Raw genomic sequence first — 14048 nt, 5'->3', positions numbered from 1 at the left:
CCCCTCTCCTTTCCAGAGCTCGGCGGCATAGAAAAAGAAGCGTAACTGAAACTGTCCGCAAGCTAGCGCCGACGCGTTACGAGGTCAGGTTAGGTCAGTCAGGCGTGTACGTAACCGCTGATGAACTTTTCCGGAATGGAAGAAGAATATTGGGCGCGATACCTTGATATTCTGGCCCGAGACAAGGAAAGCGTTGAGTGTAAAACTACCGCACATGGTCGGTTGCCGATCACTGATAAAAAATCTTAAAAACTAAAATTTTTAATTGCGTGATGTCTTCCTCCTCCAGCTGGTCCCGATGAACTCGTGTCTGCTGCGCCGCGTTAGAATATAGGACAAGCAGCGCAGTGACGCAAGCAGCATACTATGCAGGTACGTACGCTGCGGGAGCTTCCTCGCTGCGTGATTAAACTTTATCGAGTAATGGTTTGGTTTAGTTTGATTTGGTTTACGGTGTTTTAACGTCCGAAATCGAGAGACGCATTAGTGCAGGATTCCCGAAATTTCCACCGTTTAGGGTTCTTTAACGTGCACTGACATCGCACAGCACACGGGCGCCTTGTTTTTCGCCTCCATCAAAAGCGACCGCTGCGGCCATGTTTTGATCCCATGTTCTTGTGCACAGTAGTCGAGCGCTCTAACCACTGGACCCCTGTGGAGGGGTTTGTCAAGTAATGGAGACAAGAGACCGACCTACCGTGAGTTGCGGGTAACGTTTAAACTGCGATTAGTTATATCACGTTGCGAATGGAGCTCATCGCCCAGCAATATTTGTATGGCTTTATGGAACTCCACAGCTAATACCGCCATGCGCGAAACGCAAGGAAAGTGCGTTCACTGCGGCAAAAAAACTAAATGATATACTATTGTCACGCTAGGTGGCAATATGTTTAATTTTTTTGAAAGTTTTGATGCCTTTAAAACTTAAAAGCCCGGGAAATGTCCGCCGGTGCTTTTAACGCGATAGCGTTAAGGGTCCCGTGTCGCAGAAAAGTCGGTGTCGTCGTCGGCGGCCGCCGTCCCGCGTCGTCCGGCGTTGGCCGTGAGCGAAAAATCACAGAAGCATTAATAAATAAAAAGGAATAGGAAAAATAAGCCGACCTGAGGAATCGAGCGTGGGCCTCCGGGGTGCGAGACGAGCACGCTAACCCCTCCGCCACGCCAGCTAGATGGTTTGAAATGGACAAAGGCGCGTCTATTGACGGCGGTGTTGTCTCAGAAATTTCCCTTAGAGAAGTGTATCGTGGCGTATGATAATAATTAGGGGCATGCAAATTGCAGAATTACAGAACACCCAATTAAGCGAGTGACAAATTACTTTTCCGCTGTACTTCCTCTTCGCTTGGCGTGCACGTAGCGCCATCATGCGTGTGGCACTCAGAATAAGATAGACAGGGCATGGCCTCCGAGATCTTCATTGCGCCGGCTTGGATCGGCAACGATGTTGCCGATGAACTACGACTGCAACTTGAGGCCAGCGCGTTTCGGCAAGGTGGCTGGCAACGCTTCTACGTCCCGTAAGAATTAATAAATAAAAATGAGTATAGCAAAAAGCGCGACAAGCAAATGAGTAGACGGTGCGAACGGGGCGCGATAATGCTATCGCGTTCCATTCTTAAAGGCGAAGCTTAAGCGTCCTCCATTTTTTTCTTCTAAGATTTACCTCTGGTGCTGCGGGATCCGTTCATCCTAAAATGACGAGTTATTTTTTTTTTTCTGAGCCTGTAGAGTTTAGTGCAAGAGCTCAAAACATAGTTCGTGGTCAGCACAGCTCCGCAGAGCTCGAATGCACAGCATATAAGCATGCGAACATCAAACTGTGTCTAAGGTATGTGCGCACACACGAAGCAGACGTACTATTGGTCAAACCAATTTTCGACATGCCACGACAATGTCACTGTTATAGCCATAATTGTCATAACCGTGGTAGACCAAAACAAGAAAGAAAAAGGACAAATTTTATGGATGGGCAAGTAGCGTACACTTTCCATTTATTTGCAAGCAAAAACCCGCAATCTTCTCTGACTCTCTGCCCTACTGCTTCATGGCAGTCTTGTTGACATCTCTCTGCAAGGCATCCAACAGCTGCATATAGCCAAGTGAAGTCATTTTACCACAAATGATGTCCCGCTGAAACATTATCATTCTTAGGACTTCGAGATGTGAATTGGCTGGCACGATCACAGTATTTTTTAGTCCTTTTTTTTTCCTTCTGGTTGGCACTCAGTGATCAAATTTCATTATTGTAACAAATTACCTACTGTTACCGCATTGATATATTGTTTTTTTTTTTTTACGCTAGAAGACATGCTAAAGCTAAGAGTATCGCAACTGTCCATTGATTATCCGATATATTGTTCGAAGCAGCATTGTTATAAGTGAGTTTCATGTTACTTGAATGGAGTATGCCTACATGACTTCCATCCTTAAAAAAAAGGCTTTGCTGGGTGTAGCGTATTTCCTTGTGTTACTCTCTGTTGAATGCAATTTATCCCTCAGTTTATATTGTATTGCATGCACTCTTTCTCGTACTTGCCTACTTTTTTTTCATTTTTTTTTTCTTGCAAGCTTGTCCTGCGCAGAGCGCGCTCTTAGCTTCTACCAGCTTCCACGTTGCTTAAACCCAGCGGAACTACACGTTCGTTTTCTGCAATCCTTGTTATATACGTACTACAACATCACGCAGAACAGTGACTTGATTCTTGATGATGCAGTTATCAACACAAAGAAGTTTTCTTCCATTCACTTTTTTGGCTCAGGGCTTTGCCAAACAAGCGCTTCTTCTCAGGCGTCAGATGCTCATTGGCATACGGCGGCTAATTGTCCTCTGTTGAAAAGCCAATATCATTAATTGTCAGCCTTGTCTACTTTTCCTTTCCTGCCAAATCCCGTCCCCTTCGTTCTCGCGCAGAAACGTGCTGTAATATTGATTCCATTCTTGTCAGGTATATAATGAACAGTGCAGATATCAGTAATCGAAATGGTACAGCCTTTCTCAAAAGTGTAAAGCCCAGGAGGTCTGCTTCTGAACCATGTAGTGGCGCTGATTTAGCATTGGTTAGGTTCTTTTCGTTAGAGACGATAGGACGAAAAATCTTATTACGATTAGAGATTGGAACACTGGAAATGCATTACAAGTTGCGCTAAATGGCTCAGAAGCAAACCCCCTGGTCCCTACACTTTTGACAAGGTCTGTACATGTAACGTTCTCACCAATGGACAGCATGATTTCAAGACAGCTTTCATTTTCAGTGCAGGGGACTCCTTCTACCTCTACACTGTTCATGCATTGTTAAATTGAAGGAACCCTTTAACTGAGCTGTCTGTTTTCATTCTTCAGCGCGCGACTGTCATTAGCCAGTACATCTTGTCTCTGATTTACAGACTCATACAGTTTGTTGAACATATTAAGGCTTTCTATCACAACCTATTTCATCCATAAGGGCCTCGGCTTCCTAGCACAGTTCAACACTGGTTCTAGACCCAGTGGACGGCAGCAAATGCAGCTAATAGCAAGAATATCACCACACAAAATAAATTAACACCAACCTGCAGTAAGAGGAGGTGAAGATTAGGCAATGTGTCGATGCTGCAACCACTGTTTTTCCAAACTGAAGGAGCCAAACTGAAATGTTTATTTGACGCTGTTTTCGTAATAATTCAAATAAATTCTTTATTTGTGCATTATGCATAAAACATTGTTTTAGTGCAATATATTTCATGTTCAAGAAAAACATGGATGGTGCAAGGGTCTAACACAGTGCCCAGTGAAGTTAATATCTTTACTTGGATGCAAAATCGAAATTGACTTTTCTTTTTCTTTTCGGTGGGTTCTTTGAAGAATTCTACATAGCCATGCCGGAGGAATCTAAGCAAGCGAATGTGATGCTTCTGCATTAAAAGACGATGAAGGCAGTCTACCATACCCTTAGCCATCGCGTCTCGAAGGAAAACGCACCACCGGCTCTCGCCTAGCTGCAGTGCTGTGATATGTCCAAGTCTGCATTCAGAGCCTTTCCGCTACGTGCTTACTCCCAAGAGACTCAAATTTTCTGCTCCTGTAATATGTCGTCTTGCAGACACATAGAGTTGCACTAGGAAACGACTCTGACTCTTTTTTGTCATGGGTTGAAATTCTGCGCTTCGGTGCCCAAAATCCCGCTCTTGAACGAGCCTGACCTAACTACCGCAAAATATGGAACGACCTGGTACACTTGCACCTATCAGCGGAGGCGCACGCCCTCAGAGCCTTCTGTCGTTCATAAAATCTTGGCACCTCTTCAGATGTTGTCCTACATTCTACCAGTTCCTCTTTCCTCGGTTCTCTGCGGTGCCCTCGAAGGCTCATTTGTAATCGACGCTGCGGCGAGAACGTGCGGGAAAAGAGCCGCAAATATAAAAAGCGATAGATCGAAGACATTCTCCATTTGCTTCGCTCCGCTCAACCACTGCATCTTACTGTGATCCATTAGGCTGCGCCATGAGAACGACGCAATGCCTGCTGTTCGGCGCTATTTTCGTCGTGGTCTCCAGCAACGATCCACCAGGAATTCACCCCACCTGCCGTATGTCCCATCCCCTATATTTATATTTTAACTTTCTGCACTCTTGGCTCATCGCAAGGTCGCGGGTTCGATATCCGCGACGGCGGCAATATTTTTATGAAGGCTGAATACAAAAAATCCCTGTGATGACTGATGCCATTCACGTTATATAACCCGTCTGGTGTACATTTATAGGGTTCTCCACTACGGCGTCAGTCGAAGTCCACGTGTCACTTAGGGCCTTAAACCTTATATTTAAAACTTATTTATGTCTTCTTAGGTCGTTTACATGAAGTAAAGGGTGTTTGGTTGAATCTGACCGCTCAAAAGCTGACGGAAGCAAAAAAAAAAAAAACACTTTTCGGTAATATTGCACGTGCGGCTGAGCGTTTCATTTTTTCTCAGATTAAGTACAGTACATCGGGTTTTACGTAGTCATGACGCCTGTAAAATATGACGCCACGCAATGAAGGCTATGCGTTCCATTGATTGGGATCCACGAAACATGATCTGGCTTCCGCACTGCAAATCAAACTTGCAGTACCAAAAACAGCACGATTAAGCAACTCAGAGCTAACTACGCCGCTTCCACTAACGTGACGCCTGCAGTGTAAATAATGTTGCGGCGTTGGGAGAAAAACAGCGCAAGTCTAATCGTAGATCAGTGTAATATAACTACGGTGCTGCTGCTGACGCAGCTCCTTACGTCCGGTGGTACTCCGCTGTTCTTCTCATAGCCGCTAGCGGATAATCATCGCAGTCAGCGAATAATTCATAGTCTGTACGTTTTACTGAAGTCGTGTTTTCCACAACGTCCGAAAGCGTTGCCATTGAGGCGGCTCTGCTGATACGGTCATTTCCAGCTCAGCCTGTTGTGATCCTGGAAGCTCCTAATACCCCCCTTCAAATTTTACGGCGCGGGTTTCCTATTGATGGCTTGTCCCTTACATCTCTGCGCTTGGTGCATCCTCTGCACGGCAAAGGCTTTTCAATATACTTTCAATGGGTGCCCTCACACATAGGCAAAGAGGAGGTAGACAGGCTAGCCCTTAAAGCGCTCTCAGGAAATCCATCAAGAGAGTTCCTCAAGAAACTAAAATGCTCTTCAAAGTAGTAGTCTTCATGAATTTAACTCCTACTGGAGTTCACCATACATGCAATGAGCGAACAAAGGCCTAAAAAGATCCCAAGCTACCTTATTATGTCGCATTCCTGCGGGCTTAGCTCGCACTCATGCGTGGATCTACAAGACGGCCTGGCAACGTTTTTGCTGTGTTCCACATGCACTGTGTGCGGGGATATACAACATTACATTATGTGTTATCCAGGAGACAGAGTGGCAATGGGTGTGTTGCTCGCTTTCCTCCAGGGAACAAGACTCCTTTCGCAACGTTTGGAAGCGGTGTTAATCACATTAGAGGCTCAGCAAGTCTGTCCGGTTGTCTTGTCTCTGTGTTTCGGATTCTCATATAGTAGCATTGGGGCCGAAGCAATATTAAGCACTGCCGTACATTCGAAGCTTGTCAAAAGAAATATTGCATCTTCTTTTCTGTTCAATGCTCTTGACAAGACATGGCGGAATGTAATAGGTGATAGTATTGGCATGCATGTAGCATGGTTGGAGGCAGCGGGCTTTCGTAGACAAGTGATAGCGTCAGTAGCTGAAAGCTCAGTTACATATAAAAAGGAAGAAACGTCATGTTTGAGTGACAAAGAAAGATCAGAGGACAGATAAAAAAAAAGGTTGTGATGCTCCACCGCTGAATGTTTACTGTAATTGTTGATAATCGAATTGAGAACTTTAACCTACTACCATTAATATTCAGCCTACGTCTTAAATTAGTGTCTTCTAGCGCTCTTTCAAAAGCGGGCTAGATATTTTAACTCGCATTGATTCACAGATATACTTGCACCTATCAACTATATAGTTCGCTCTCTTTTTTCCAGAACTCGATGACAGGAGGCTCAGAATTGTGGTCGCCTGCGTGAAAAGGACTGCCGGAGATTTGGTTCGTGATTTTCCCTTACCGAATAGCGCACTGAAAACACACTTTTCAAGTGTAATATTAAAACGTGCATCTTACACGGCACTCCTTGCAGTCTTGTGCTTCCTCATATTTAAGTATTTCGAGCAGAAATGAATATGAAACTCCCCTCGTCTACCATCACTCCGAACCGTGACTTTTTAAATAGAGATTAAAAATTGCCATAGAGCATATTTTGTATTTATTTTTTGTCGCACTTCGGGAAACTTGGTTCTCAAAGCTGCCGACTTCTAACATGTCAATTTTGAAACGCGGCAAATACTGTTAGAAATACTCCTTGCTTTGGTGAAGACATTAATTGTTTAGGACAGATGGCTGTGGTCGAAAATATATGTACAATGGCTTCTGTCGATAAAACATCTGCTCAGACTTTCTGCTCCACAGTTCACAAGCAAAATGCAACTTTCGTGCGTGAAAATTATTCAAAAGTTGGCTAAACAAAATAGAAATGTTTAAACCTCACATAAATGACCGGACTGACGGCGCCCCGGCTTTCCACAGATCAACGAAAGACTAAACTCGGCCCGTGAGCGTCTCCAGTGCCCCGACGTCGAATGTGCTATCAGGAAGATCTGCAAGAAGAACCACGGCAGTTTGGTGAGTGTAGTACGATTTGTGGCCGTGGCTGTGCAAGCACATCCCTAAACCCCTGCAGCACTTTAACAAGCGCTATAAGGGCAGGTGTTAGGCTTAAAAGGAGCCGCAACTAAGAGGTTCCAGATCATTGTATTGTCATGTGTCTTTAACTTTGCCGCTTCTTTGAGTGATCTCTATAATAAACCTCTTCTAACAGCACATTGATAGCTATGTTAGCTGCGAGGCTCATCCCCTTGTAATTGTCTAAAGGCACAAGGTCGCCTTCTGAATATGTAAGCCTTGCTTGCCTTTTTATCGGTGCCTAGCAGGAACCTCGAGGGAATGGGTTTTATAACCAGTATATTCTTCAATGTACAGTATTGTGCATTTATTATTGCTATCGTTATCATTTGCGATGTTGGTCTCTCGCCCTGGCAGATATGCCAAGGAAAACAGTCTTGTTTTACGGTTTTGTAGTTGGTTTTGTGGCGAACAAGGAGCACTTAAGATGAGCAAATTAAGGGAAAATAAAGCAAAGGAATCTTTATTATATATATGCAGTGGTACAACATCGGTAGTGCTGTAGCAAATAATTTGTTGCGCTCACTGTCCAGTTTACACCCAGCTCAACTATCCAAAGAAGGTGAGCTGCGTTATGTTTTATGACAGATGAGGATTTAAGCCATCATCTTCCAACGCAAGGTTTTGTTGAGCATGCTTGGTGTGAAGGAGTGAAAAATATTCTGAAATACCATAAGCAGTTAAAAAGCTGCTTTTATAGGAACGAAACAACAAATCAGCAATTAGTAAACTAACCTGGAGTTTGATTTGTCCGTCGTGAAATGGTGGAAAATGCCCTTTTTCACTGTTTTTCAAGTTTTGTATATGAACATAAGAATTTTTGCAAGAACTTATGCACGCCCTGGCGTACTAATAAACAAAAAGGTCTGCTTTGCGGACAAACAAAGCCTCACGTTCACTCATCTCTCGCGTTCGACAGTGCTCGTGTCGAGACACCCCGCTTTTCTGAGCGAGTGGCACCCTCGCTCTCTCAAGAACACGCTGTTCACCTGCAGGCTTTCTTGGCTCCAACCGTCTACACTAAGCTCGTTTTAAGTGTCGCTCAAAAGGACCAGTAGAAGGCGGGCAAACATTGGCAACCGTATGGCATAAGGACTATCGCGATTAAAAACTTCTCCTGATGAAACTGAAAGACGGCGTGCAGAGAGTACTCAATAAGAAGCTGCAGTGCCCTCTAGGGGGCGAATTGACCCTATATCTTAAAGAGACACTGAAGGAAAATGGCAAACCAGCTTATTTCGATATATTTGCTGATAAGTTGGCGTCAAATTGATAGCAAATGTGTTACAGTAAACCTGTTCAAGAATATGAACTCCCATATTTGAAACAGCGTTGATAAGGCAATGAAGAGTTAGGCTAGATGCAGACGAAAAGCTAAATCCTTCTGCATGTGGCTGGTGCACTTTTACAAGTTCACATTCGCAAGCTAAACGGCATTCGCGCTCCGTTATGCTTGCTAGGCGGCTGATGGATAGGCTTGTTATCACTTCAGCCCTTCAAACCGCTACTTTTTGCAGGCTGCGCACGCGATGAAATTGCAAAGTAAACAAGGTCTTAATTCTATTTTTTTTTTTTTTTGTTTAGTAGGCCTCATGCAACACGCGAATGCTCACACGTCATCAACTCACGAAGCGCGATGCGAGCGCGTGGTCTCCCTCATATTTTCTTTTTTTTTTAGAGGAAAGACATATACGCTTTCAAATATGCTGCAAGTGATCACCGAAGTACCACGCACACCTATCACAGTTTGCTCGCTTTATTAAAGAGATACTTGCAGCGCAAGCCATCAAAATGCAGTATGTGACGCACTGAAAACAAGGCCCGATATTACGCGAGTAAAGTATTAACAGCTCATGCACGTTCATCAAGAATAAGGTTGGTTGGAGCGTGCATTCACTCTTTCGTGCGCAAACCGCAATAAGCAACTTACTATCCTAGTAAGAGTAACGGCGAAAGGTTGCCTGCAATAATACTTACTGCGCAATTAGTGAACAAACAAGTGATACCTTACAGTACAGCGCGCAGTTTGATGAGCACATTGCGCCCAATTCTTCACTCAAATTTACTGTCGCATTGTTGTTACGTGCATTAAGCCCAACTGCAGCTCGCGTGTGTTCAGTGACCTCTCAAATTTTGCGAGTACATCTCAAGACAAAGAGCACGTACTAAGGTCACACACTAACGTCATTGTGGCCGAATGTATGCATCCCTAAGTGCGATCAGAGGTTTCTTCCGCAGTCTGCAGCTGAGCTCGATACCTTCATGTAAGTTGTTTTTTTTTTTTTCGCACATGCGAACGTATTGGCACCGTACACGAGTGCCATACGGTGCAGCGGAGAACACAGAAATCTCCCGCCTTTCGATCACGATACTTTCGGTGGACAGTGCGGTACAGAGAGGCGGCAAAGGCCGTGGCCTACCGCTGTGACAGGGAACTCCAACGTTCACGTTACCGGTGAACTAATTTCGGTTGCAATTAGCTTTGCTCTGGTAGCTGTAAACGGCTCCTCTGATTGGTCAGGAGCGCGCCGAGACGTGGCAGAAGCGATGTCGCGATGTCACCGCAGTTTATTTTCGAGGGAGCTTTGAACGTGGAAGGGTTTCCGATATCCATTCGCAGTTTTCTCAGCAACGTAGTCACTTTTCCTAACAGTAGAAACGCTGGTAGCGTTCTTAGGGAATTATCTTCCCGTCCATTTTTGTTTGATATTTCCCTTCAGTTTCTGTTTCACTATAGCGTAAGAAGTTGCCCTGGTTGGGGACGCTGATCTGCTGCGACAAGCAACAGCACGAATTGCGTTTATTACCTTGCCGTAAAAAAAAAGCCCTGCGTTATGAGTGCCAGCACAATGTAGTTATCATCATAGGGCGGTGCAGCGGACTGTAATGCACGGGAGTTTAACGAAAATCCAAGAGACCGCTCAACTCATTGCAATGGCATAAATTAGCCCGAGTCTATGAGGAGTAACAGTTAAGGCCGACCGATTATATGCTCGTATTCACATCGTGTCTCGTAATGTGTAACATGTTTTCTTTTTTGCCGGCGACGCACACCACTAAAGATTTCTTTACGGTAAGCTGTACAAACCAACATTGTTAAACTGTTCTATGCTTTGATGTTTTATGTTCTTTCTTACATTACTTGCTGAGGAAGTATCACACGTGTCAAACCTGTTTCATGCAGCTGTAAACAAAATATATTTTTTCGAATTGTTCATAGAATAGTTCGTAAACACTACGATTCTGCCTCGGCACCCAGATGCTGTCCACGCGACGATGGGGTAATTGCAAAGGGTGCATGACTGTGATCAGCTGCAGGCGACAGGCACGTGGTTGATCTCTCCGCATTGAATTCACTTCAGATCCCGGCTATGAGAAGACGCGCCTGGAATCGCACCCCGGAAATGCGCACGTGGTCCAATCGAGGGGCCGCTTGATACCCACGTTCCACATCCATCTCGATGGTTGCAGCGATGTCGCTGTCGGTTACTGCCGGGTTTAGGCCTTAGGTTCTGCCCATACAGCTGTTGATTCGGTCAGCCTCGAAGACACGGTTCAAGTTAGAGAGGGATGTGGTGAAGGCCAGTAGCTGGTCCCGGGACATTTCGCTGGAGGCGTCGACTGTAGTGACAATCCTCTTACGGTTAATCCACTCATGCAAGACTCCAGACTGGCCGTACAGGAAGGCGCTGTAGCTCTTCTTCCGAGTCACCCTCTATAAGAGGCCCTAGATGGTGTGGAACAGCATCACGGTCGTCTTCGGCTGATCGGATACCTGGCCATGCATTCTCCAAACCTGGATGCAACCTCCTGAATCTAGGTTGCCCTCGCGCTCTCTACTGGAAGTCGCTAGATTAGGGGGCCGGTGAGCATATCTACTCTCATTTGATGCACAGCGCACGAGTCTAAAGAGAGCAGGAAAGTTTCTCGACGACACGGCAGGGGAGAACTCGCTTGAGAGCATCGGGCCACTGTGTAAAATGGTGGACAGTGTCAGGTGCGCACTGATAGGGGTAGCTGAGTCTGTCAGAAAACAAGATAGTTTGCTGCTTACCAGCACCTGCACTGAAATAAGGAATAAAAGCAATTGGGCCAGTCCGCACGCTCACCTCTCTGCAGCGTTCTCCTCATCAGGAGGCTAAGCCACGGAGGTGGTCGAAGACGCTCTTTAGATGGGCTCTGTTGGGGCGGATGCTGTTGAGCAGCGCTTAGTTGTAGACAGTAAGTTTCTGCAGTCTGGCTGCCATTAGGAGGCTCTCGAGGGCACAGAATCTTTGGTCAGCGAGTAATCTGTCGTGCTCTCCTGCAGATAACGCAGGAGGTACCTCATTGTGTAGGGGGCTTCGTGCGCTGGCATCAGCGCCGAAGCAATCACGAGGGTTTTTTCTGCATTGCACGGGTAGCTTTGAGCGCTTTAGTTTCGCCCGTTGTTTAAGCACGGCCCTTGAGAGCATTACGCAGGTGGGTTATCCTAGTATGGCTTCGCTCATAATCGCGGCAGGCATGGCGACGCACTGGAGGCGGCGCACTAACCTCCTCGGGGGTTTCAAGGCACAGAGCCGCCAGGCTCGTGGTCAGCGGGATGCGGACGCTTGCCAGAACTTGTTCGCCCCGTCTGTACTACACTCATGCAGGCGTAGGAACATGAGGGACACGCGTCCACTCCTCTCAGAAGGTCCCGATTAAGTGCAAGTCACTGTATGAGACATATTTTGCAAGCAACCCTGAGCATTGAAACAGTTATGCGCTTGCCCAATTGCTTCAAGCCGCCTGCCGCCCACTTTTATGCTTGTAGCCGCACGTGCCTCTCATGTAAAGCGCAAAAATAATCCCCTGGCGCATTTCTTTCAGCACATCACCAAGGCTGTGTACATGTACATAACTTGAAATGAGTTAAAAAGCCCTAACTGAAGTTTTACCAACATTGGCACAAAGAGTGCATTACATTTTGTCGCCGGTGAGAACGCATAGAGGTGTACATGTTAGATGGCTTAAATTCCGTGTGTGTGTTTCGTTTCTTCATATTCTTTTTCAGGATGAGGAGAAGGCAATCGTCCGCGGCCTCTTCGCTACTTGTCGTGACCAGTCCTGAAAGACTCTCCTCCTGCCTGCAACAAATCTAATTAAATTTGGCAGTGCACCGTTATTGCGTCCCATTCCTCAGTGCATAAAGCAGTGAAATGCGAGGTTATGTCAAATTAATAAATCTTCCTATTAATGACGTTTAAGTACCTCACTGTTTGTTATGACGCAGTCAGGTTTTTTTGCGATGTGCGCCGTGAACGTATAGAAGCCTACTTTGCAACTTCTTGGCGTGTATTCAAAGACTGTATGTACCTACCGCTACCCATTGTAATAAGCATTGCTGAAAGCACTTTGCAAGCATTATTTAATATTGCACTCGAGGAGGTACATGCCATTATAATGAAATTATTTATCTGTTAATAACAGGTGACATTCTATAACTTCCGATCATGTAGCTAGGCCGCAACGTGCGACGGAGGACACAAACATTTTTGAGGCTCTTAAGAGCGGTAAGGCGTAAGCCTTTGGAGCTGGATCTACTGCAGCGTTCATTTCACAGAACCCCGCCGATCACGCAGTACAGGACCGCAGCTTCTTCCATTCCGGGTTTAAGGTGAGTAGCTCCTCTCAGCGGTGATGGAGCTTCATAGCTAACTACAGATGGAGTGCGCCACGCTCCCTCCTGGAGACTGAAGTGAAGGCGTTGTCGTCGCACCCCTGCATTGCCATGGAGACGGCAGGAACGCTCGACAAGGAAAAGATAAGCTCCTCACGTATCCGACGTGGCGTACTCGGTTAGCGCGCTCGGCTCGTGAGCGGGGGGGGGGGGGGGGGGGGGGGGGGTAAGTGCTGGATTACCGATGGAGGATGCTTTTTTTTTTCCTAAAGGTTGGACAGAACCCCGCCGATATGCCGCAAAATCTCGACTTTCATGACATTTTCACCATCATCGAAGTGTCACGAAATGGGTGCTCATTTTCGTTAAGCCGGCGCCGCACGAAGGAGGCGCGCTCGTGGCGTCGAGTAGACGGTTCGAGAACATTACAGAAATCTCTCATTTCCCATGCGCGGAGAGTGCGCAGCCCTGCTCGCATCGGCGTCACCCTCTCCTCATCCCTCGGGGGGCGGAGGGGTAGAGTTGTAGCAGGGGCCTCAATACCGCTTTAGTCTTAAAAGACTCTGGTTGTGGCTTTGGGCCGGTAATATGAAAGTATAGTTATTCCTCAAACGTATTTGTTAATCCGACACACAGATCAGAGTGGGCAGCTGATAATGTCGCCAGACTTCTATAGTAAAGCTACGGTTTACCGGCGTTTCAAGACAGCTTTACTTGCATGGGTGAAAGTGCACACCATCTTTTCAAACGCGAGCTGAATCAATACTGAAATCTTCACGAACGCTCACGTCGAGGTTGTCTTCGACGTCTACGCAGAATCTTTCTCTTATAAAAACGGTAAGCCTACTTTCTAATAGCCTCGCCACGATGACTCACGGCGCTCGAGTGCTGAACCGAAAGAGGCAGGACCGAATCCCTGGCGTGGCGGCTGCTTTTCGATGGAGGCTAGGCGCCCGTGGGCTGTACGATGTCAGTTCACGTTATACCGATGTCCCACGGGCACTCTGTATCGCGATTGGCAACGATCGGGATTGAAGATTCAGGCGCGGTCGAGATGGACCGTGCAGCGTACTACACGTGCCCATTTGATCCTGATCGACAAGTTAGGTTGCTATACGAGAGATAGCATTACGCACACGGTGAACATCGTGATTTCTTTGT

At 46.2% G+C, this 14048-nt stretch overlaps 1 protein-coding gene across 1 annotated transcript; it reads left to right on the top strand.

Moving 5' to 3' along the window:
• Positions 1–4384: 4384 nt before the first annotated feature.
• Positions 4385–12427, top strand: LOC146189448 (uncharacterized). Its single transcript, XM_084603267.1, has 5 exons — positions 4385–4565; positions 6492–6553; positions 7091–7187; positions 10291–10319; positions 12282–12427. Exons 1-5 carry the CDS (start codon positions 4481–4483, stop codon positions 12336–12338), a joined length of 330 nt encoding a protein of 109 aa, XP_084459393.1. The 5' UTR covers positions 4385–4480; the 3' UTR covers positions 12339–12427.
• Positions 12428–14048: the final 1621 nt, after the last annotated feature.

Source organism: Amblyomma maculatum, chromosome 5 (genome assembly GCF_055883805.1).
Source record: "Amblyomma maculatum isolate TAMU_Amacu chromosome 5, ASM5588380v1, whole genome shotgun sequence".
NCBI lineage: Eukaryota > Metazoa > Arthropoda > Arachnida > Ixodida > Ixodidae > Amblyomma > Amblyomma maculatum.
The sequence above is the reverse complement of the archived record's forward strand: the minus strand, read 5'-3'. Positions and strand labels throughout refer to the sequence as shown.

What these genes read in the sequence shown, in the direction of transcription:
- LOC146189448 (XM_084603267.1), top strand. Translation starts at nt 4,481, where the DNA reads ATGAGAACGACGCAATGCCTGCTGTTCGGCGCTATTTTCGTCGTGGTC. An exon ending in AGGAATTCACCCCACCTGCC is followed by an intron (nt 4,566 to 6,491) that starts GTATGTCCCATC and finishes TCTTTTTTCCAG; the next exon opens with AACTCGATGACAGGAGGCTC. An exon ending in CCACTAAAGATTTCTTTACG is followed by an intron (nt 10,320 to 12,281) that starts GTAAGCTGTACA and finishes ATTCTTTTTCAG; the next exon opens with GATGAGGAGAAGGCAATCGT.